At 49.8% G+C, this 24,100-nt stretch overlaps 1 protein-coding gene across 1 annotated transcript in view; it reads left to right on the top strand.

Moving 5' to 3' along the window:
- plekhg2 (pleckstrin homology domain containing, family G (with RhoGef domain) member 2) overlaps positions 1-24,100 on the top strand; it is a 172,300-nt gene that overhangs the window by 94,153 nt on the left and 54,047 nt on the right. The window contains exons 4-8 of the mRNA XM_041179291.1: positions 7,497-7,563; positions 16,668-16,714; positions 17,972-18,122; positions 20,312-20,443; positions 22,944-23,126. Coding sequence (XP_041035225.1) covers positions 7,497-7,563; positions 16,668-16,714; positions 17,972-18,122; positions 20,312-20,443; positions 22,944-23,126 — 580 coding nt within the window. The remainder of the gene's footprint in view (positions 1-7,496; positions 7,564-16,667; positions 16,715-17,971; positions 18,123-20,311; positions 20,444-22,943; positions 23,127-24,100) is intronic.

Genomic DNA, 24,100 nt, shown 5'->3' with positions numbered 1-24,100 from the left:
GCTGCACTGTTGGAGGGTCAGTACTGAGGGAGTGCTGCACTGTTGGAGGGTCAGTACTGAGGGTGTGCCGCACTGTTGGAGGTGCAGTACTGAGGGATTGCCGCACTGTCGGAGGGTCAGTACTGAGGGAGTGCTGCACTGTCAGAGGGTCAATACTGAGGGAGTGCTGCACTGTCAGAGGGTCAATACTGAGGGAGTGCTGCACTGTTGGAGGGTCAGTACTGAGTGAGTGCTGCATTGTTGGAGGATCAGTTCTGACGGAGTGTTGCATTGTCGGAGTGTCAGTACTGAGGGAGAGTCGCGTTGTCAGAGGGTCAGTACTGAGGGAGTGCTACACTGTCGGAGGGTCAGTACTGAGGGAGTGCTGCACTATGGGAGGATCAGTACTGAGTGAGTGCTGCACTGTCGGAGGGTCAGTACTGAGGGAGTGCTGCACTGTCGGAGGGTCAGTACTGAGGGAGTGCTGCACTGTCAGAGGGTCAGTACTGAGGGAGTGCTGCACTGTCAGAGGGTCAGTACTGAGGGAGTGCCGCACTGTCAGAGGGTCAATACTGAGGGAGTGCTGCATTGTCAGAGGGTCAGTACTGAGGGAGTGCTGCACTGTCAGAGGGTCAATACTGAGGGAGTGCTGCACTGTTGGAGGGTCAGTACTGAGGGAGTGCTGCACTGTTGGAGGGTTAGTACTGAGGGAGTGCCGCACTGTTGGAGGTGCAGTACTGAGGGAGTGCTGCACTGTTGGAGGTGCTGTACTGTGGGAGTGCTGCACTTTCAGAGGGTCAGTACTGAGGGAGTGCTGCACTGTCGGAGTTTGATTACTGAGGGAGTGCTGCACTGTTGGAGGGTCAGTACTGAGGGAGTGCTGCACTGTCAGAGGGTCAGTACTGAGGGAGTGCTGCACTGTTGATGGGTCAGTACTGAGGGAGTGCCGCACTGTTGGAGGTGCAGTACTGAGGGATTGCTGCACTGTCAGAGGGTCAGTACTGAGGGAGTGCTGCACTTTTGGAGGGTCAGTACTGAGGGATTGCTGCACTGTTTGAGGGTCAGTACTGAGGAAGTGCAGCACTGTTGGAGGGTCAGTACTGAGGGAGTGCTGCACTGTCAGAGGGTCAGTACTGAGGGAGTGTTCCACTGTTGCAGGGTCAGTATGAGGGAGTGCCGCACTTTGGAGGGTCAGTACTGAGGTTGTGCTGCACTGTTGGAGGGTAATACTGATGGGGTATCGCGCTTTTGGAGAGTCAGTACTGAGGCTGTGCTGCACTGTCGGAGTGTCAGTACTGAGGGAGTGCTGCACCCTCAGATGGTCAGTACTGAGGGAGTGCTGCATTGTCGGAGGCTCAGTACTGAGGGAGTGCTGCATTGTTGAAAGGTCAGTATTGAGGGAGTGCTGCATTGTTGGATGGTCAGTATTGAGGGAGTGCTGCATTGTTGGAGGGTCAGTACTGAGGGAGTGCTGCACTGTCAGAGGGTCAGTACTGAGGGAGTGCTGCATTGTTGGAGGGTCAGTACTGAGGGAGCGCTGCACTGTCAGAGGGTCAGTACTGAGGGAGTGCTGCACTGTCAGAGCGTCAGTACTGAGCCAGTGCTGCACTTTTGGAGGGTCAGTAATGAGGGAGTGCTGCACTGTGGGAGGGTCAGTACTGAGGGAGTGCTGCATTTTTGAAAGGTCAGTACTGAGGGAGTGCTGCATTGTTGGATGGTCAGTACTGAGGGAGTGCTGCACTGTCAGAGGGTCAGTACTGAGGGAGTGCTGCATTGTTGGATGGTCAGTACTGAGTGAGTGCTGCACTGTTGGAGGGTCATTACTGAGGGAGTGCCGCACTGTTGGAGGTGCAGTACTGATGGATTGCTGCACTGTCAGAGGGTCAGTACTGAGGTAGTGCTGCACTTTTGGAGGGTCAGTACTGAGGGAGGGCGGCACTGTTGGAGGGTCAGTACTGAGGGAGTGCTGCACTGTCGGAGGGTCAGTACTGAGGGAGTGCTGCACTGTCAGAGGGTCAGTACTGAGGGAGTGTTGCACTTTTGGAGGGTCAGTATGAGGGAGTGCCGCACTTTGGAGGGTCAGTACTGAGGGTGTGCTGCACTGTCGGAGTGTCAGTACTGAGGGTGTGCTGCACCCTCAGAGGGTCAGTACTGAGGGAGTGCTGCATTGTCGGAGGCTCAGTACTGAGGGAGTGCTGCATTTTTGAAAGGTCAGTACTGAGGGAGTGCTGCATTGTTGGATGGTCAGTACTGAGGGAGTGCGGCATTGTTGGAGGGTCAGTACTGAGGGAGTGTCGAATTGTTGGAGGGTCAGTACTGAGTGAGTGCTGCATTGTTGCAGGGTCAGTTCTGATGGAGTGTTGCATTGTCGGAGTGTCAGTACTGAGGGAGTGCTGTATTGTCGGAGGGTCAGTACTGAGGGAGTGCTGCATTGTTGGAGGATCAGTACTGAGGGAGTGTCGCGTTGTCAGAGGGTCAGTACTGAGGGAGTGCTACACTGTCGGAGGGTCAGTACTGAGGGAGTGCTGCACTGTGGGAGGGTCAGTACTGAGTGAGTGCTGCACTGTCAGAGAGTTAGTACTGAGGGAGTGCTGCACTGTCAGAGGGTCAGTACTGAGGGGATGCTGCACTGTCATAGAGTCAGTACTGAGGAAGTGCGGCACTGTTGGAGGGTCAGTACTGAGGGAGTGCTGCACTGTCAGAGGGTCAGTACTGAGGGAGTGTTGCACTGTTGGAGGGTCAGTATGAGGGAGTGCCGCACTTTGGAGGGTCAGTACTGAGGGTGTGCTGCACTGTCGGAGTGTCAGTACTGAGGGTGTGCTGCACCCTCAGAGCGTCAGTACTGAGGGAGTGCTGCATTGTCGGAGGCTCAGTACTGAGGGAGTGCTGCATTTTTGAAAGGTCAGTACTGAGGGAGTGCTGCATTGTTGGATGGTCAGTACTGAGTGAGTGCTGCATTGTTGGAGGGTCAGTTCTGACGGAGTGTTGCATTGTCGGAGTGTCAGTACTGAGGGAGTGCTGTATTGTCGGAGGGTCAGTACTGAGGGAGTGCTGCATTGTTGGAGGATCAGTACTGAGGGAGTGTCGCGTTGTCAGAGGGTCAGTACTGAGGGAGTGCTACACTGTCGGAGGGTCAGTACTGAGGGAGTGCTGCACTGTGGGAGGGTCAGTACTGAGTGAGTGCTGCGCTGTCAGAGAGTTAGTACTGAGGGAGTGCTGCACTGTCAGAGGGTCAGTACTGAGGGGATGCTGCACTGTCATAGAGTCAGTACTGAGGGAGTGCTGCACTGTCGGAGGGTCAGTACTGAGGGAGTACCGCACTGTCGGAGGGTCAGTACTGAGGGAGTGCTGCACTGTCGGAGGGTCAGTACTGAGGGAGTGCTGCACGGTCAGAGGGTCAATACTGAGGGAGCGCTGCACTGTCAGAGGGTCAATACCGAGGCAGCGCTGCACTGTCTGAGGGTCAGTACTGAGGGAGTGCTGCACTGTCGGAGGGTCAGTACTGAGGGAGTGCCGCACTGTTGGAGGTGCAGTACTGAGGGATTGCTGCACTGTCGGAGGGTCAGTACTGAGGGAGTGCTGCACTGTCAGAGGGTCAATACTGAGGGAGTGCTGCACTGTCAGAGGGTCAATACCGAGGCAGCGCTGCACTGTCTGAGGGTCAGTACTGAGGGAGTGCTGCACTGTTGGAGGGTCAGTACTGAGGGAGTGCTGCACTGTTGGAGGGTCAGTACTGAGGGTGTGCCGCACTGTTGGAGGTGCAGTACTGAGGGATTGCCGCACTGTCGGAGGGTCAGTACTGAGGGAGTGCTGCACTGTCAGAGGGTCAATACTGAGGGAGTGCTGCACTGTCAGAGGGTCAATACCGAGGCAGCGCTGCACTGTCTGAGGGTCAATACTGAGGGAGTGCTGCACTGTTGGAGGGTCAGTACTGAGGGAGTGCTGCACTGTTGGAGGGTCAGTACTGAGGGAGTGCCGCACTGTTGGAGGTGCAGTACTGAGGGATTGCTGCACTGTCAGAGGGTCAGTACTGAGGGAGTGCTGCACTTTTGGAGGGTCAGTACTGAGGGAGTGCTGCACTGTCAGAGGGTCAGTATGAGGGAGTGCCGCACTTTGGAGGGTCAGTACTGAGGGAGTGCTGCACTGTTGGAGGGTCATACTGATGGGGTATCGTGCTGTTGGAGAGTCAGTACTGAGGGTGTGCTGCACTGTCGGAGTGTCAGTACTGAGGGAGTGCTGCACCCTCAGAGGGTCAGTACTGATGGAGTGCTGCATTGTCGGAGGCTCAGTACTGAGGGAGTGCTGCATTGTTGAAAGGTCAGTACTGAGGGAGTGCTGCATTGTTGGATGGTCAGTACTGAGGGAGTGCTGCATTGCTGGATGGTCAGTACTGAGGGAGTGCTGAATTGTTGGAGGGTCAGTACTGAGTGAGTGCTGCATTGTTGGAGGGTCAGTGCTGACGGAGTGTTGCATTGTCGGAGTGTCAGTACTGAGGGAGTGCTGTATTGTCGGAGGGTCAGTACTGAGGGAGTGCTGCATTGTTGGAGGATCAGTACTGAGGGAGTGTCACGTTGTCAGAGGGTCAGTACTGAGGGAGTGCTGCACTGTCAGAGCGTCAGTACTGAGGGGGTGCTGCACTTTTGGAGGGTCAGTACTGAGGGAGTGCTGCACTGTGGGAGCGTCAGTACTGAGGGAGTGCTGCACTGTCAGAGCGTCAGTACTGAGGGAGTGCCGCACTTTTGGAGGGTCAGTACTGAGGGAGTGCTGCACTGTCAGAGCGTCAGTACTGAGGGAGTGCCGCACTTTTGGAGGGTCAGTACTGAGGGAGTGCTGCACTGTCAGAGCGTCAGTACTGAGGGAGTGCCGCACTTTTGGAGGGTCAGTACTGAGGGAGTGCTGAACTTCTTAAAGTGAACCCACAATCAGATCACTTGGAAGCGAGCGTGCTATCCATTGGGCCGAGTTACATTTATGTAGCATTGTTAAAGTTGTAAAACTCCCAAAAGCGCTTGACAGGAACATTGACAAATGTGTGTGACACCACAAGGATGCCAAGTTTAAAATCAAGGCATTGCCGGACTGGGATCACAAGCAGTAAACGGTTAAAATAAAAGGTTTGCTGATTTTAGGTGAAGGTGGGGGAGGGGGTAGCTTTGGGTTAATTCATTTTCGCAAATGTAAAAATAGATCCTTGAGTTCCAAGACCCCGCGACCTGCAACATCTGGCAATCCCTCAGCCAGAGTCCCTGTGAGGGAGCCTTCACATTACTCACAAAGATGGATGTCTCCAGCATTCTCACAGCCCAGTCTAGTGGGGATGCATTCTTTCCATCAAACCTGGAATTTATATTCCGAGGATGCTGAGTGAGGATTCAGCCACCCTGACTGGAGAGTCTCTTCCACACTCGAAAGTCCCAATGCCTTTCTGTTCGCTCCAAGGGTAATCTAATGGGAATGATCGGATTTCTTCCGTGTCCTGTGTATGTGGTGGGTTTTTTTTGGTTTTTTTTTTGCTGGGTTGGTTTAATCCCTGAAATGAACATGAAATCTGAACCTCGTAAAATGGGTCACAAGAAAGGAAAACCTTCTACAATCATCGAATATCAGGAAATTAATCCCAGGAAGTGGGCTCCAGATAATAGAATCAGTTGAAGGTTTGAAGTTGGGGATAAACCTCCATCAAATAAACAAGATTAGCGCCTGGCACATGGAGTCAACGAAAGCGTATGGCACAGGAAGAGACCACTCGGCCCATCAGCCTCTGTGCCGGCAGGAAAAAAAACGGGACCCCCAGCCTCATCCCACTTTCCAGCGTTTGGACCGTAGTCCTGCAGGTTATGGTACATGAGGTGCAAATCCAGACACCTTTTCAATGAGCTGAGGGCTTCTGCCTCTACTCCCCTTTCAGGCAGTGAGTTCCAGACCCCCCCACACAACCCTCCGGGTGAAAATAAGTCCTCAACTCCCATCTAATCCTTCAACCAATCACTTTAACTCTGTGCCCCCCCTAGTCACTGGCCTCTCTGCTAAAGTAAATAGGCTTTTCCTGTCCACTCTGTCCAGGCTCCTCTCAATTTTGTACATCTCAGTCAAATCTCCCCTCAGCCCCTTCCTCTGCTCTAAGGAGAACAACCCCAGCCTATCCCATCTATCCTCAGACATCTTCCGGGAGCTCAGTTTCGAAGAAGAACAGAAGAGTTCGCCCCCTCCTATAGAGTATTTACTCCTCAGGTCACCATCGTTACAAAAAAACCAGCTCATCCACTTGTCGTTTCATTTCTGTTTGTGGGAGCTTGCTGTGCACAAATTAACTGCCGTGTGTCCGACATTACGACGGTGACAATCGTTCATTAGCGTTCTAGAGTTCTGAGCTGGAGGCCCGGTCTCGGGATAGAGGGGTGGCCATTTTGGACTGGGATGAGGAGAAATTTCTTTACTCAGAGGATTGTAAATCTTCGGAATTATCCACCCCAGAGCGTGGTGGATGCTCAGTCAACGAGTATATTTAATACCGAAATCGCTGAGGATTTTTGGCCTCTCAGGGAATCAATGAACATAGAACCATAGAAAAGTTACAGCACAGAAGGAGGCCATTCGGCCCATCTTGTCCATGCCAGCCTGAGGACACCCAGATGCCCTTTCTAATCCCACCTTCCTGCACCCGGCCCATAGCCCTGCAGTTTACAGCACTTAAGGTGCAGATCCAGGTACTTTTGAAAAGGGTTTAGAGTTTCTGCCTCTACCACCAACTTGGGCAAAGAATTCCAGATACCCACTACCCTCCATGTAAAAAAGTTCTTCTTCATGTACCCCCTGCACCTACTGCCACTTATCTTGAATCTATGTCCCCTGGTTTTAGAATTCTCCACCAAGGGAAACAATTTTATCCTGTCCACTCTATCTATTCCCCTCTTAATTTTGTACACCTCAATCAAGTTACCTCTCAGCCTTCTTTGTTATAAGGAAAATAACCCCAACCTATCCAATCTCTCCTCGTAGCTACACTTTTCTCACCCTGGTAACATTCTTGTAAACCTCCTCTGCACTCTCTCCAGAGCTATTACATCCTTCCTGTAATGTGGTGACCAGAACAGCACACAATACTCCAGTTGTGGCCTCACCAGTGTTTTATACAATTCCAACATTATATCCTTTTATATTCTATACCTCTGCCAATGAAGGAGAGCATTCCAAATGGGGAAAGTGTCCACCTTATCAAACCCTTTCTTAATCTTTTAAGATCTCTAACAGATCGTCCCCTCAGCCTTCTGTTTTCTAGAGAAAAGAGACCCATCTGCTCAGTTTTTCTTGATTTAGTTTTTGCCTTTTCAGTCTGGTATCGTTCTTGTAAGCCTTATTTTGACTTTCTCCGGTGCCTCTATATCCTCTGCCATAACGTGTGGCTGTAAATGTGGCCTAACCAAGCTCCGACACACATTTAACGTAGCTTCTCTCTTCCGCCTCTCTCCCATTTCCTATGTGTGTAAAGGTGTAAATGGTTTTATTTCTTCACACAGTGAGCTGCTAGAAGACCTGGAGAGCTGTAAAGATGCTGTCGGGGTGGCTGAGTGCTTTGTTGAGCGGGTGAGAATCTTACTCCTTTTCTATGTTTCACTCAGTTTACTGGATCGTCACAGAATATCTTGGCCAACTTCCTGGACCAGCACTTCCTTGACGACTTTCCAATACGTCCCCGTTTTAACACTTGAAAATGAATAAGACTCCAGACGCCAATAAAAACAGAACAGCGGCATAGTAACATTACGTAAATCAGCATATAATACATCTTGTAAATATAAAAATCTGTGTTTTTAAAGTACTTTGTAAAAATATTATTTTATGTACTCACCAGCCCATTACTTCATCTGAATTGCTCCAGCCCATAGACCTTGGCCAGGAAGCAACGGAAGCGTAGGCAGTGGGCCTCGAGGTGGCTGATGTTGGAGCCCATGTCATTCAGCAGAGCCAGGGTGACAGGGTTGGGTTCAGACAGGCCGCAGTTCAACAGCAGAGGCATCACCACCGAGCTCCCTGTTGGAGCCAGGCTTCGAGACTTAGTGATGCAGCTCCTGCCCGTGGTCCAGATTGAGAGAGAGAGAGACTGAGAGATGAGGAGGGACTCGGCCTCAGAGGAGGAGGAGGAACTCAGAACTTCATTTGCTGCTTCTGTGACCCCAATTGGGGTCGCCACCCACAGTTTAGGAACCACTGTCCTGGGAACTCCTGGGGTGATTGGTGTTGGAGACATTTAGCTCTGCCAAGTCAGTCTCACTGTGCGTTAGGTAATGAATTCTGGCACTGCTCCAAGACCTTTCAAATTGTACCCGGCTATCGAGGAAGAAAAGCTCATGCCAACAGCACTGAAATCATTTAGAGAGAAGCTGAAGTGAATCTAGCAGGCGTTGCTCGAGCACCGAGGGTGGGGTTTATACAGTGGTCGCTGAGGGAGTGGGTGCTGAGGGAGGGGTTGCACATTGTTTCTGAAGTTTTGATGCAGAACAGCAAACAGAAAATTCTAGAAACGCTCGACCGACTCTGGCAGCATCTTCGCAAGAGGAAGGCAAGTGAACCTTTCAGGTTCAGTGACCTTTCATCAGAGACTAGAAGATGTTAAGAGACCGAAGAGATTTTGAGAAAATAAAGAGGCAGGAAAGGGGGTTGAGGGGGTGAGAAAAGATCAAAGGGAAGCTCTGTGATCAGTTGGAGGGCTGGAGGGATTAAATAACAAAAAAAGAAAGACCTTTTACCATTCCTCATCCCATTATCATTCTATTTACCTTGTGCATCATCCATTTTGTAATTTAATCTCTGCTGCATTTCACCCTATCACAGACCTTCCCTTTGATTCTTTCCCTGTCTCCCCCTTTTCCCCCTCTCTCTCTATTTGCATAAACCCTGTTACATCTCTAACGTCTTCCAGTTCTGATGAAAGGTCATTGACCTGAAACGTTAACTGTTTCTCTCTCCACAGATGCTGCCCGACCTGCTGAGTATTTCCAGCATTTTCTGTTGTTTTTTTTAATTTTGGATTTCCAGCATCCGCAGTTTTTCATTTTAGGATTTCCACTCCGGACCCAGAGCTCCGGATCCTCGTAGAATCCGAGATTTCTCCAGCGAGCAGGAACCCCCAGCAGCCCCAAAAGATCGGCCCTTTAAATTTCCCACACGTAACGTCCTTCCCTCCATCCTCACTCTCTCCCCTCCCCCAACTCTCACCCTGCCCTCTCACCTCCTTCGCTCTACCCTCCCCCTCCCTTTCCCCTCTCTCCCTCAATCTCCCTCCTCGTTGTCCTCCCCTCCTTCCTTTCCTTCCTCTCCCCCAACTCTCACTCTCTCCGTCCCCACCTCCAATCAACCCTCCCACCCTCAATCCCCCCTCACTCCCCCCCACTTTCCCCTCTCTCTCCCTCAACCTCACTCCTCCTTACCCTCCCCCTTCCTTCCTTTCTCTCCTCTCCCCCTACACTCACTCTCCCTCTCCACACCTCAATCTCACCTCCCACCCTCAATTCCCCCTCACTCCCACCTCACTCTCCCACATCCCCTCTCCCCACTGTTCCCTCCCCACCATGGTCTCCTACCCCCTCACTCTCCCCTTTTCCCCCCCTCACTCTCCCCTTTTCCCCCCTCTTCCTCTCCCCTTCCCTGCCCACCCCCTTGCTCCCCCCTCCGCCCCTCACACCCCTTCCCCCCCCCCGACTCGCTCCCCCTTCCCCCCTCCAACTCGCTCCCCCCTTCTCCCCCAACTCGCTCCCTCATCCCTCCACCCAGAGTTAGATCCTGTCAGGTGACGAACACTGAGCATGATTCTGAAGTCCCCTCCTCTCTCTCTCCCTCAAACTTCACCCTGAGTAGCAGCAACACAGGGAGGAATTTCAGCTCATTGTCTTCACTGTTCTCAGCCTCAGATTCTCATTGTGCAATCCTGGTCTTTTTCGAATCTCTCATTTTAAATATTGCTGCTCTGTAATTACTGGGATTCAGGCCTATTTCAGCTTCGCTTCCTGTGATGTTACTGCCATTCAGGGACAGGCTGAATCCTGCAGTCTCCAGGTTGGTTCCTTGTCAACTTTCTGTCAGCGTCTCAAAGTTTAATTTACTGACCTTTCGCAGTCGATTTAACCTGCAGGGGTTGTAAATGGGGCCTGAGCTGCTACTAATTGTGCCAGACTTGCGAAACTAGCTTGAATCGCTTTCACTGGGAATAGTCTGCAAACTGATCCTAAGTTCTGGGATAGACTTCCCATATGGGCCAAGTGTGTAGGAGGCCCCAGAAAACAAGAAATCAGTAGGTTTAACATATGGTTCTCAGACATCTATTATTATGCTCTGAACTTGAATAAGACACTAGTTAGACCTCATTTGGAGCGCTGCGTCCAGTTCTGGGCACAAAAATTGAGGAAGGATGTGAAGGCATTGAAGAGAGTACAGAGGAGATTCACAAGAATGATTCCTGGGATGAAGAACTGTAGCTATGAGGATAGGTTGGAGAGGTTGGGACTGTTTTCCTTGGAGAAGAGGCTGAGAGGAGATGTGATAGAGGTATTGAAGATCCTGAGGGGTATGGACAGGGTAAATAACAAGAAACTGTCCCCATTCAAGAGACATCAAGAACTAGAGGGCACAGATTCAAAATAATGGGCAAAAGGAGTAAATATGATGTGGGGAAAAGTATTTTCACCCAGAGGGTGATTGGAATCTGGAACAAACTTCCTGAGAGGGTGGTGGAGGCAGGTTTGATCGAGGTATTCAAAAGGGAATTGGATTGCTCCCTGAAAGGAGAGAATGTGCAAGGTTACGGGGATAAGACAGGATAGCGGGACTAGGTGGAGAGCCTAGTGCAGACTCGATGGGCCAAGTGGCCATCTCCTGCACTGTAAAGATACTGTGATAATGTGAAACCGAGGCCCTGTCTGTCTGCCTGCTCGGGGTGGAGGTAAAAGATCCCATGGTGCTATTTTGAAGAAGAGCAGGAGAGTTGTCCCCAGTGTCCTGGCCAATACTTACCCCCCAACCAACATCACTAAAAAACAGATGAACCATTATCACGTTGTTGCTTTGTGGGAGCTTGCTGTGCACAAATTGGATGTTGCATTTCCTATGTTACGACAGCGGCTACATTTCATTGGCTGGAAAGGCCTTTGAGACACCCACTGGTTGGGAAAGGCACTGGGAAATGCAAGTCTTTCTTTTCTCTCTCCCAACACATCTTCAAACTTTCCCTTTTCCAGTTTGGAAGTTCTTATTGAACCTGCTTCGCCCGCCCTTTCAGGCAGCGCCTTCCAGATCACAACATCTCGCTGCGTGAAAATCAAAAGCTCCCTCATCTCTCCGGTTCTCCTACCAATTATTTTCAACCTGTGCTCCTCTGGTTACCGACCCTCCAAAATGGGAACAGTAACCAGTTGAGTTTTTAACAATCAGATAAATAATTTCTCGCTCTCTCTCTTCCTGTAACCGTCCCTTAGTCTAGACTCCTCACATCCAATTGGTTGCTTCACGAGCGTGTATTCTGCACTGACACTCCCTCTGCGTTACTGAGGGAGAGCTGCAGTGTCGGCGGTGCTGTCTTTCAGGTGAAACCGATATCCCCGTCTGCCTTTTCCAATAATTTCGGGCAGTTGTTCAGGAGCCCGGGGGCTGAGTTCGAGGAATAGCCGGGGAATTCTAACTCGGTCAACCTTCAGCTTGCAACCAAGGCTAACAGAGAATGAAACAGAGTTGCTCATTCAGCTTTATTGCTGCTGTGGGAGTGTTGCTGTGGGCACACTAACATTTACCTGCATCATGTTACTGCACTTCTGAAAGGGATGCTTTGCTTGCTCTGGTACCTTCTAAGAATGTGATCGATGCTATTGATAAATACTTTTACACAGAGCTGGCAACTGACATGATGGGTCGAATGGCCTCCTTCTGTTCTGTAATCATGCTACAATTCTACACAAGCTTCTTTTCATGAATCGTTATGTAGCCTGACATTGAAATGGAGAATGTTGAGTTGTGTCACTCAACTTAACAAAACACGGAACTGTAAAACTCAACTCCAAGTGTTGGGAAATGGTTAATATGAAGAAGGTGAGGTGGAGGTTGATCTTCGGTTTACAGTCAGGTGATTGACACTGGGCTAGATCAGCCATGATTTTACTTGAAGGCGGAACAGGTCCGAAGGGTTGAGCAGCCTCCTCTTGTTCCTGTGCCTTCACCATACTCCTTGCAATGAGTTTCCCTCTGCTCTGAAGCAGTGCAGTGGGTGGCCTCACTATAAACTAAGCTCACTCTGTACAAATGAGACTTGTTTAGCAAGGATTAGAATTTGAATTTCTTTGGGATTTAACTTCAAAAGCTCCAATGATTTCTGGATGCCAAATCCCAATGATCCTGCTGTCTGGACTCCGGCTGGAGTGAGCTGACTCGCTGTTCCCCTCGCACAGCTGGAGGTTGTATCATCAGCCAACATCAGCAGAGATCAGATACGGGGAACTCATTCCCTGCACCCCCACCCCCCCCCCACCCCGACCAATCACCAAATCCATCACACGGCCAGACACAATGGACATGTCCTTCTTTGTTAGACTGTCAACCAATGAACATTGCCTGACTACAGACCGTAAGCAACCAGTGTACAATCCACCTCTACATCCTTTACATTTCTATAGCACCTTTCATGACATCTCAAAGTGCTTCACAGCCAATGAAGTACTTTTGAAATGTAGTCACTATTTCAATTTATGCACAGCAAGGTCCCACCAATGGTAACCTGATAATGACTGGAGCATCTGTTTCAGCGATATTGATTAACAGAAGAGTATTGAACCCCCTCCCCCACCTCCTCCTCAGAATAGTGGCCCGTGGGATCTCTTACATCCACCTGAGGGGACAGAAGTGCCCTCAGTTTAACGTCTCATCCGAAAGCTGGCACTCCTGACAGAGCAGCACTCCCTCCGGAGCGCAGCAGGAAGCGTCAGCCAGGGCTTTGTGCTCGAGTCTCTGGGGGTGGGACTCGAACCTGCGACCTTCTGACTCAGAGGTGAGGGCACTCACCTGAGCGACGGTGATGAAGCAGGTGAGGGACGGAGATAACTGGTGGTTAATGGGGGGTTTGGGGGTGGGGGTCGTTGCATAGAAACTGGGTGGGGGAAAGGGCATTTTAAAAACACATCAGGAGTCAACTGCAGCTCTCAAAATCCCTCCCTAAATCTTGCTCCCTCTCTCTGAAAACCTTGCCCCCTTGACCAAGCTTTTGGTCGCCTGCCCTAAAATATCCCCCTAAGCAGCTCAGTGTCAATATTTTGCCTGATAACTGTCCTGTGAAGCACCTTGGAGCGTTTCACTACGTTAAGGGTGCTATATAAATGCAAGTTGTCGTTAAATGATCAGATTTGTGATTGGAACAATGGGATGTCCGCAGGAACTCCAAAACTTGAATTAATCAATCAACGTTTTTATTTTTAGCTAATCTGAGGCCCTTTTAATTTTCCCTGATTAATTTTGTCGTTGGTTATAAGAGCCAGAGCCTTTCAGTAAAACGGATATTCATGAGCTGGGAAAATAACCCTCCTCAGTGTTAAACCCCGAGGCTCAAATACACGGGGCCATTGAACAGTCCAGGCTGCTGAGCTCTTGTTCCTGTTGAAACACAGCTGCAGGGTTTCGAAAGCTTTTTCTGGGACTGTGCGGGTAGATTAACTCTTTGCACTCCCGATTTTTAACTTCACCCCTGGGTCCAAGACCGGCACAATGCTTCCCGCCTTCAAACTGGGAGTGGGAATGGGCCATTTGGCCCATCCCCATGCAATCCCTTCAATGCTTTTGCTCCCTCAGATCCAAAGGGTCCCAAGGGACCCACACTCGGCCTTTAGGGTGCACGGCAAAAACTTGCATTTATGTAACGCCTTTAACCACCACTCCCCACCAACCCTTCCCCCCACAATGCCCCCCCCCCCCCAATAATTTTCAGATTTATGAGATAAAAATTTGACCGAGTCACATAAGGAGATGTTAGGCGACCAAAAGCCTGGTCGAAGAGGTTGGTTTTTAAAGAGGTTCATAAAAGAGGGGAGAATGACAGAGAGGTTTAGGGAGGGAATTCCAGAGCTTGGGGTCCAGGCAGCTGAAGGCACAGCCGCCAGTGGTGGAGCGATTAAAATCGGGGTTGCTGAAGAGACCTGAATTGGAAGGGCGCAGAGATCTTGGAGGGTTGTGAGGCTGGAGGAGGGTTACAGAGATTGGGGGAGGTGCAGCTGTTTTCATCATCAGCATCACACACATCTGGACTACATCACTCTTCCTGTGTCTGTACCTCACGCAACACATAATCCTGCTGGAGGGAAAAGGTAACCCTCTGATTTATTTTCTCCATTACTAACCATCTCCTTAAACCTCTACCCCCCCCACCTCAACCTCCTCCCACACCCCCCCCCCCCACCTCGCTCCACCACCCCCCACCACCCCACCCAAGTCCCCATCCTACCCTCAATGACAAGCAAAGGAGTTGCTGTCGGTGATGTGGGAGCACTAGACTCACAGCACCAAATGACCAAACTCCAAATCACACTCCATCTTGTCTTGGGTATGATGTTGTCAAACTGTCACATTGCACACCGAGCCAGAGGGGTTTAACCAACACCCCATTGACTGAAACAACATTCACAGGGCGTTGGACGAGGCTTGGGTTGAGTTGGAGAGTTGAGTGGAGTCACAGTGGGATGAATAAGCCCCTCTCCACTTGCCCCATGTTATAACTGATGGTTCCTTCAGGCTTCATTGTGCACTCCAGGCCCAGCTGGATTTTAGTGAGTATCTAGTTGCTCTGTCCAGATGCTCCATAACCCCTCCACTGGAGAAATTAACCACTCCAGATGCTGCAGCTATTTATAATCTCAATTTCTGACAGTGCATAGAATCATCAAAAAGCCAATTTTGCAAATATTTATTAAAGGCACTGAATTAAACCTCTGAACCTATTGAGAACCCTCTTGGAGAGAAGTCACTCCCCACTAATTAGACCCTGAGTTCCAGGCTCCACATGTTCCATGCTCACCCCTTCCACATTTCTTTTCATCATTTTGCCACGTTATGCATCCAGTTTGACTCCTGGTGAACTTTAAGCACTCTCTCCAGGAAAGTGAAGTTGTCTCGGTAACACAGTGTACAGTGGAGTGCGTTCATAGACACAACACCTCCTCATGTCGCATTCAGAACCACTTCAAAGCCCTGAGCAATCACTTCACTCTCCACCAAGTTATTGGATAAATATTAAATAGTGAGTCATTGCATCTTAATCTCAGTCTGAACTGAACAGAGATGGGTGTCTGTGTGAGTCTCTCTCTCTCTCACTCTGTGTCTCTCACGTTTCTCACTCTGTTTCTCTGTCTGTCTCTCTGTACCGCTCTCTCACTCTCTCACCCTCTATCTGCCTCCATCTCTCTTTCTCTTTCTCACTGTCTCTCTCTCTCTCTCTCTATCCAGCCCTCTCTCACTCACTATTTTATTACAACAGCACCCTCTGCTGCTAGCTTTTTTACTACTTCAGGATATCTGAACTTGTCTCAGTATCATCTCAAACAGCCTAACTAACTCAGTCCAGCAGAGTTTCACTGTTAGGCCTGGGACAGTGAAGCTGCAATATTTACCACCAGTCTTTGTGAGAAAGCCAACTCTTTGTTTTAATGAGATTTCTGCTGTGTTAAGGGTGGATATGTCTCTAAATCTCTCTCTCTCTCTCTCTCTCTCTCTATCACTTTTCCTATCCTGGTCTTTTTCCCTCTGGTTGTTTCTGTTTCTATCTCTCTATCTCTCACATACACTATGTTGTCTCTCTCTCTCACTCTTGCACTGACTGATCTTGTCTCTCTCATTCTCCCTTGCTCACTCATACATTCTCTTCCTTATTCAATGTTACTACCTCTTTACCGTCTCATTCTTCTCTTCTTTCTCTCCTCTATCTCTCCCTGCTCTGCTTTTTCCCTCTCCCCCTACCCTCCCTCTCTCTATTCTCTCCCTCTCCCATCCTCTCTCACCTTTCTCTCTTATAATAACATTAGAACTTGGAGGAGTGGAACATTCAACCCTTGACCCTGCTGTGCCAATCAATTAGACCACAGCTGATCACCAGCCACAACTCCATTTACCCCATATCCCTTGACCCCTAATGTGCAAACATCCACCGATCTCGATCTTTAATATACTCAATGACTGAGCACCCACAATCCCATAGAGTAGAGAATTCCAAAGATTCACAACCGTCTAAGTGAAGACATCTCTTCTCAGTCCCCTCTCCCTCTTCCTCCCTGTCTCTCTCTCTCTCTCTGTCTGTCCCCCTCTCTCTGTCCTGTCTTTCTTTCTCTCTCTCTTTCTCCCTGTTTTTCTCTCTCACTCTCTGTTCTTTTCTCTGTCTCTCTCTCGCCCTCTTTGTCCTCCCCTCTATCTGTCTCTCTGTCTCCCTCTCCCTGTCTCTCTCTCTCTCTTTCACACTCTATTCTCTTCTCTCTCTCTGTTCCCCTCTCTCTGTCCTCCTCTCTCTTTCTCTCTCTCCTTCTGTCTCCCTCTCCCTCTCTCTATCCTCTCTCTCATCTCCTCCAGATTGTGTGTGTGTGTGTGGGAGATGTCTCCAGTTTCCATGACTACATTCTGTTTAGCGCTGGCCCTGAAATATTGATGGCTGTTTTGTTTTACTCATCTGTTTCCAGAGTGAAGACTTTGACATCTACACGTTGTACTGCATGAACTATCCCAGGTAATTGCCCAACAGGCCGAGTGTTAGGACATCAAACTGCTGCTTGACCTTTAACCCATTTGGAGGGAAGGTTTTCTTTGATGTGAAGGACTGACAGAATCGGGATGTGTTTAGCCTGAAGCAGAATGTAGTGTGATGCAGAGAGTCCATACAGAGCAGCCCTGCCCTATCGCTGGATTGAACTTCACTCCTGACGTAACGAATGAAAATGATGACTCCCTGCATCTGGGAAATAAAAAGTGTCTTTTCCCAAACTATAGTCAGTGAGGGGCTTCTCGAGGCACAGAGTAAAATCCCACTTGTAGATCGGGGGGATCCCAGTATCCAGTAGTGAAGGTACAACATGCCCGGGGCTGCTAGGTACATGGAGGGGCTAACTCAACCTCCACTTTTAATACAGGTGTCTCTGGTGCTTTTAATTATGTTTGGGTGTCAGGTTTATATACGTTTCTTCAGGAAAACAGGCATGGCCGTAGGTTTTTGCGTGTCTCTGCAAGAGATCCCGGAAGTGGGTCAGGGATATAACCTAGCTGGTCACTAGGCCGGAGCTGGTTGCTTGGTTACAAGGCCAAGGCTTGTTGCCCAGTTCAAGGCAGAGGCTGGTTTCCTGGTAGCGAGGGCAGGGCTCGTTGTTCAGTACGTTGGCCAAGGCCGGTTGCCCAATTACAAGGCCAGGGCTTGTTGCCCGGTTCAAGGCAGAGGTTGGTTATCTGGTTACAAGGCTGGAGCTGGTTGTCCGTTTACTAGGCCGAGGCTGGGTACCTCGATACTAGGCCGAGGCTGGGTACCTCGATACTAGGCCGAGGCTGGGTACCTCGATACTAGGCCGAGGCTGGGTACCTCGATACTAGACCACGGCTGGGTACGTCCATACTAGGCCGAGGCTGGGTACCTCGATACTAGGCCGAGGCTGGGTACCTCGATACTAGGCCACGGCTGGTACCTTGAGACTAGGCCGAGGCTGGGTACCTCGATACTAGGCCGAGGCTGGGTACCTCGATACTAGGCCGAGGCTGGGTACCTCGATACTAGGCCGAGGCTGGGTACCTCGATACTAGGCCGAGGCTGGGTACCTCGATACTAGGCCGAGGCTGGATACCTCGATACCAGGCCGAGGCTGGGTACCTCGATACTAGGCCGAGGCTGGTACTCTAGGCACAAGTCTCAAGGGATAAAAGTGATTCTGTGATGAATGCGAGGAGGGAACTTGTAGATTTAAGCTCCATACCTTCAGTGTTATCTTTTCTGTTTTTCTAGCTCTGTGTCTGTCCTGCGGGAGTGCATGAAGAACGGAACCCTGGCTAAATTCTTCCGTGAGCGGCAGGCAACCCTTTCGCACTCGTTGCCCCTGGAAACGTACCTCTTGAAGCCAGTCCAAAGGATCCTTAAATACCACCTCCTGCTACAGGTAAGGCTGAGAGATCAGCACCGTCTCAGGGAAGGCTCAGATTGAACACACGGGGGACGGCTGGACCAGCCCATCACTCCCACCCCTGCCGTGCCCTTCGCCCCCTGGTTTCTCTTACGATGCAGGCTGGGCACCTCCTGTGCGTCTGTCAGAGAAGAGGGGTTGGAGGCCCCTTTACAGGGGCGGGTCACACGCTGAAGATTCTGGGGAAGAGGCTTTTAACCTTGAGGGGCTTGAGGAAAGGGAGAGAGAGAGAGAGGGAAAAGGGGAGGCCATTCAGTAAGATAATGGTTGACCTTCTGCCTCAAATCCACTCTCTTGCTCGATTTCCTTATCATCCAATAACCCAGCTCTTGCGGCTGGTTCCTTTGTCACCAGTTGCGTGTGAAGTAAGACTGACCAGCTTCCCTACAGCCGGCTAAGACCAGAGCAAAATACCGCGGACGCTGGAAACCTGAAACAAAAACAGAAAATGCTGGAAAAAAACTCAGTCTTACGGACTCGAACCGTTAACTCTGTTTCTCTCTCCGCAGATGCTGTCAGACCTGCTGAGTTTTTCCCCACATTTTCTGTTTTTGTTCCTCACAGCCTGTGTTGGGTGGAAAGGGTGGGAGATCCAGAGTGGGACGATTGGAGAGGAGGCATCAATCCTCCTCCCACCCCCCCTCGCCCCGAGCTCTTTCTCTTCACCTGTAACGTCTATTTTGGACAGTGCAGTGCAGGACAATCCCACCTCTGTCCGCCTGCCACATCCTCCATCCATCAAAATATTTTGGGAGGTTTACGACAGAGGGGGAGCCGCAAACCTTTAATTCCTTCAGCTGCTCCCACAACACCTTGTGATGGGTCTGGGGGCAGCGTCTTACCCCATGGGCCTCTCAGCTCGTGAAGCAGTGCGCTGTCAGCGAGCTGTCACCATGAACCTTCTAGTCCAGCAAGTATGGACGATTAAAGAGTGTTTAAGATGATTAAAGAAATTGGTTGGGTCGACAGAGAGAAACTATTCCCTCTGGCTGAGGGGAGCCTAGAACAAGGTGGGCAGAACGTTAAAATTGGAGCTGGATTGTTCCGGGGTGATATCACACAAAGGGGAGTGTCAGTATGGGGACGTTACTATCGTGGTAACGTTACTGAGCTAGCGGTCCCGAGACCTGGCCAAATCCCCTGGAGACACGGGCTCAACTCCCACTCAGGTCACGGGGGGAATTTTAATTCCACTTAAATAATAAAAAATCTGGAATTAAAATGTTCGCTACAATAATAATGATTACGAAACTGCCACGTTGTCATTAAAAACCCATCTTGCTCACCATTGTCCCTTTAGGGAAGGAAATCTGCTGCCCTTACCCGGTCTGGTCTACACGTGACTCCAGACCCACAACAACGTGATCGACTTTGAAATGGGCACTCAGTCGTATAAAACCACTACAGGAATGTCACGTTATTCTAATGATGCAATACCTTGAGCTCATTAACTGTACAAGACACAAGGCACCACTCTCTCCTAGGGGATTGGGTAAACACTTTGTGGGTTCATTTATCAAGACGAGGCAGGTGAGAACAATTATACACGGGTATAAAGCTTGAAGACATCAGAGCTGTGTATGTATGCTCTGCTCAAAGCAAAAGTGAAACTAAGACTGGATCACGTGACACATTTCCCTTCTAGTCTTGCCATGCTGATATCCCTTCATATCACAATAAGAGAAGCACTGTGGATGTCCCTACACCACAGGAACTGCAGCAGCTCAAGAAGGCAGCTCACCACCACCTTCTCAAGGGCACTTAGGGATGGGCAATAAATGCTGGCCCAGCCAGCGAAGCCCACATCCCATAAATGAATAAAAAAGCTGAAAGTCTCTCCCTCCAAAAAGCTGTTGAAGTTGGGGGTCAACTGAAAATTTCAAGACTAAGGTGAATAAATTCCTGTTGGGTCAAGGTGTGGAACCATGGCAGCTATAAATGCAGTTAAAACGCAGATCAGCCATCATTTAATTGAATGGTGGAACAGGCTCAAGGGGCCGAATGGCCTCCTCTTGTTCTGGTGTCCCTATAGTCCTTCGAGGATCACACGTCCAGTTCGGCTATTCAGTTCTGTCACCACTGGCAACGGACGGAGGGTTCGAGTGTGACAGGGGTTAAAAAGTGAGCGCGATGGATTCAATAATATCCAACGGTTTTCCCTGCAGGAATTGGCCAAACATTTTGATAAAAGCGCCGAGGGTTATGAGATGGTGAAGGAGGCGATTATCACCATGACAGCCGTGGCCTGGTATATCAACGACATGAAGAGGAAGCAGGAACAAGCTGTGAGATTACAGGTAAAGAGGCAAGAGCTCTCCGCTCCACCCTCAACAACTGACAGACTCAATCCAGGGAGGGGAGAAGGAGCTTTCCCCTTCGAAAAGTTAAAATAATTCCACACCCAGAGAAATTGGAACTCACCACTACCAGGGGAGCTCAGGCGAGTAGCATAGAAGCTATTCCGTTGCATATTGATATGTAGATGTTATTCCCTCCCTCCATCCCCCCGCTCCCTCCTCCATTATGGGGCAAACCCAGGCCAGAGAGGGTGCCTGTTCCAAGGGACCATTGCACAGAGACACACTGCTCCTGGGATCAGAAGGAACCATGCAGTAGAAAGTGGTTTAGGTGGACAAGCTGTTGTTTGGCAGTGAACCTTGCTGAGGAGAGCCATGTTGCTGAAGCTTTTCATCCTGCACTCATCAGGACAAATGCAAGAATGCCAAATTTCAAACACTCACAACAATTTATACTCTAGGAGGAAAGGGGGTTGATTGGTTGGCAAGTCAACTCTGATTGGACGAGGTGTTGTCATGGTGAGAGCAATGGGGAACTATAGGCTGCTTGAGTTCCCGGGTATTTCAAAAAAGGCGCATGGCTTGAGCACATTCCTCTTGTTTGCAGAGAATGGGTCCCTGCGTATGAATGTAAGTCACCTCTAGCAGGTATAAGTGAGCCACATTGTGAGCTTGGCTTATTACCATAAATTGGTTGTTAGTTTAGCTATTAGCACACTCAGAATTGGGCTTGTTCCTGGAGGGTGAAGTGAAATGGGAAGCCATAGGAAGGCAAATGGTTGGGTGGGTCTATGAGAGAGACTTGTTCAGCCAGCATTACCTGTTCCCAGGTAGCGCTCTCGCCCCTAAGTCAGAAAGTTGTGGGTTCAAGTCCTGCTCCACGGCTTGAGCACAAAATCCAGACTCTCACCTCCCCACTGCAGTACTAAGGGAGTGCTGCACTGTCAGAGGTGCCATCATTGGGATAAGACATTAAACCAAAGCCCCATATTCCCCCGGGTGGGTGTAATAGATTCCCTGCCACTATTTGAAAGAAGAGCAAGCAGGAGAATTCTCCCCAGTGCCCTGGAGAATATTTATTCCTCAAACAAGGGAAATTAAATGGTCATCATCACGTTGCTGTGCATACATTGGCTACTGTGTTTCCTACATTACAACAGCGACAATGACTCAAAAAGTACTTATTGAATCATAGAGGTCCACAGCACAGAAAAAGACCCTTCGGCCCATCGAGTCTGCACTGGTCAAACAAGTACCTAACTATTCTAATCCCATTTTCCTGCACTAGGCCCATAGCCCTGTATGCCATTGCAAGTGCACATCCAAATACTTCTTAAATATTATGAGGGTTTCGGCCTCTACCACCCTTTCAGGCAGTGAGTTCCAGATTCTCACCACCCTCTGGGTGAATCCTGCCCCTTACCTTAAATCTATGCCCCCTGGTTATTGATCCCTCCACCAAGGGGAAAAGTTCCTTCCTGTCTTTCTTATCTATGCCCCTCATAATGTTATACACCTCAATTATGTCTCCCCTCAATCTCCTCTGCTCCAAGGAAAATAACCCCAGTCTATCCAATCTCTCCTCATAACTAAAACTCTCCAGCCCAGACAACATCCTGGTAAATCTCCTCTGCACTCTCTCTAGTGCAATCACATCCTTCCTATAATGCGGATTCCAGAACTACACACAATACTCTAGCCATGGCCTAACCAGCATTTTATACAGTTCCAGCATAACCTCCCTGCTCTTATATTCTACGCCTCGGCTAATAAAGGCAAGTATCCCATATGCCTTCTTAACCACCTTATCTACCTGTCCCGCTACCTTAAGGGACGGGTAGACATGCACACCAAGGTCCCTCTGATCCTCGGTACTTCCCAGTGTCCTACCATTCATCGTGTATTCCCGTGCCTTGTTTGTCCTGCCCATGTGCATCACCTCATACTTATCCGGATTAAATTCCATTTGCCACTGATCAGCCCACCTGACCAGCCCGTCTATATCCTCCTGTAATCTAAGGCTATCCTCCTCACTAATTACCACCCCTTCAATTTTTGTGTCATCCACAAACTTGCTGATCAACCCTCCTACATTCAAGTCTAAATTGTTTATATATACCACAAATAGCAAGGGATCCAACACCGATCCCTGTGGATCCCCACTGGACACAGGCATCCAGCCACAAAAACACCCCTCAACCATCACCCTCTGCTTCCTGTCACTCAGCCAATTCTGGATCCAATTTACCAAATTGCCATGGATCCCATGTGCTCTTACCTTCATCATCAGTCTCTCATGTGGGGCATTATCAAAAGCCTTGCTGAAGTCCAAGTAGACTACATCAAATTCATTCAATGGCTGTGACTTGCTTTGGGACATCCCAGTGGCTCATTCAGGAGTGACAACAAGAGGAACAGGGGTTGGGGTAAGAGTTTGGAAACAACCCTGTGTTTATAAAGTGTTTGTCTCACCACCTCCTGGTTTTGCCGCCCTACCTAGGAGATTCAGAATTCGCTACTGAACTGGAAGGGGCCTGATCTGATAGCGTTTGGAGAGCTGGTTTTGGAAGGAACGTTCCGGGTCCAGAGAGCCAAGAAGGAGCGGACTTTATTCCTGTTTGATAAGATGCTGTTGATCACCAAGAGGAGAGCAGAGCAGTTCACCTACAGCATGCACATCTTTGTGAGTGTCGGACTGCTTTGTGAGACAGTGATAGGGCGGGGAGCTCCCGTTGACTCAAACTAGCGATGGCTCCTCATTTACCTCCCTCCCCCATCAGCTTTTGAACAATCAGCAACAAATTGCATTTACATAGTGCCTTTAACACAATGAAAACATCACAGGAGCATTGTAAAAAAAAAATATGACCCAGATCCACATGAGGAGATATTAGGTCAGATAACCTAAGGCTTGTTCAAGGAGGCTGGTTCTAAAGAGCATCTTAAAGGAGGAGAGAGAGGGAGGCGGAGAGGTTTAGGGAGGGAATTCCAGAGCTCGGGGCCCCAGGCAGCTGAAGGCACGGCCGCCAATGGTGGAGCGATGGGAATCAGGGATGTTCAAGGTGCCAGAATTAGAGGAGTTCAGAGATCTTGGAGAGTTGTGGGACCAGAGGAGGTTAGAGAGTTAGGGAGGCGGGGGAGGGTGCGAGGCTATGGTGGGATTTGAAAACAGGGACGAAAGTTTTGAAATCAAAAAGGAATTTAAAAGGCCAGCGAGAATGTGGGGGTGAGACCGGAGTTGGAAGGGCTGATGACACCGGAGCAGGAATCACAGTGCTGCCTGTAGTAGTCTCGGGGACTGGAGGAAGGGATCAGAGAGAGAGAGAGAAAAGCAAACTGGGAAAAGGAGGCAGAGAGGAGGAGGAGACGGTTGCAAATGAGTGAACGGAATTGTGACTATCGGAGAGAGGCAGAGAGAGAGGAATGGAGGGAGATTGAGAATGGACAGACAGCATGACAGTGGGGTAAGCTACGTAACAGTGGGAATGGACTGAAATCTGAGTGGTCGGACCGCTAGCAGATGTCAGAGAGCCTCTGCAAGGAGCAGCCAGTGAGTGCGATGGATGCAGACTTCAGGAAGGAACTGAAGCAGATCCCAACTGGTGCCGAGTCAAAACTCAATGTTAATTATAAAAACAGAGAATGCTAGAAGGACTC

Source organism: Carcharodon carcharias, chromosome 34, assembly GCF_017639515.1.
Source record: "Carcharodon carcharias isolate sCarCar2 chromosome 34, sCarCar2.pri, whole genome shotgun sequence".
NCBI lineage: Eukaryota > Metazoa > Chordata > Chondrichthyes > Lamniformes > Lamnidae > Carcharodon > Carcharodon carcharias.
The sequence above is the reverse complement of the archived record's forward strand: the minus strand, read 5'-3'. Positions and strand labels throughout refer to the sequence as shown.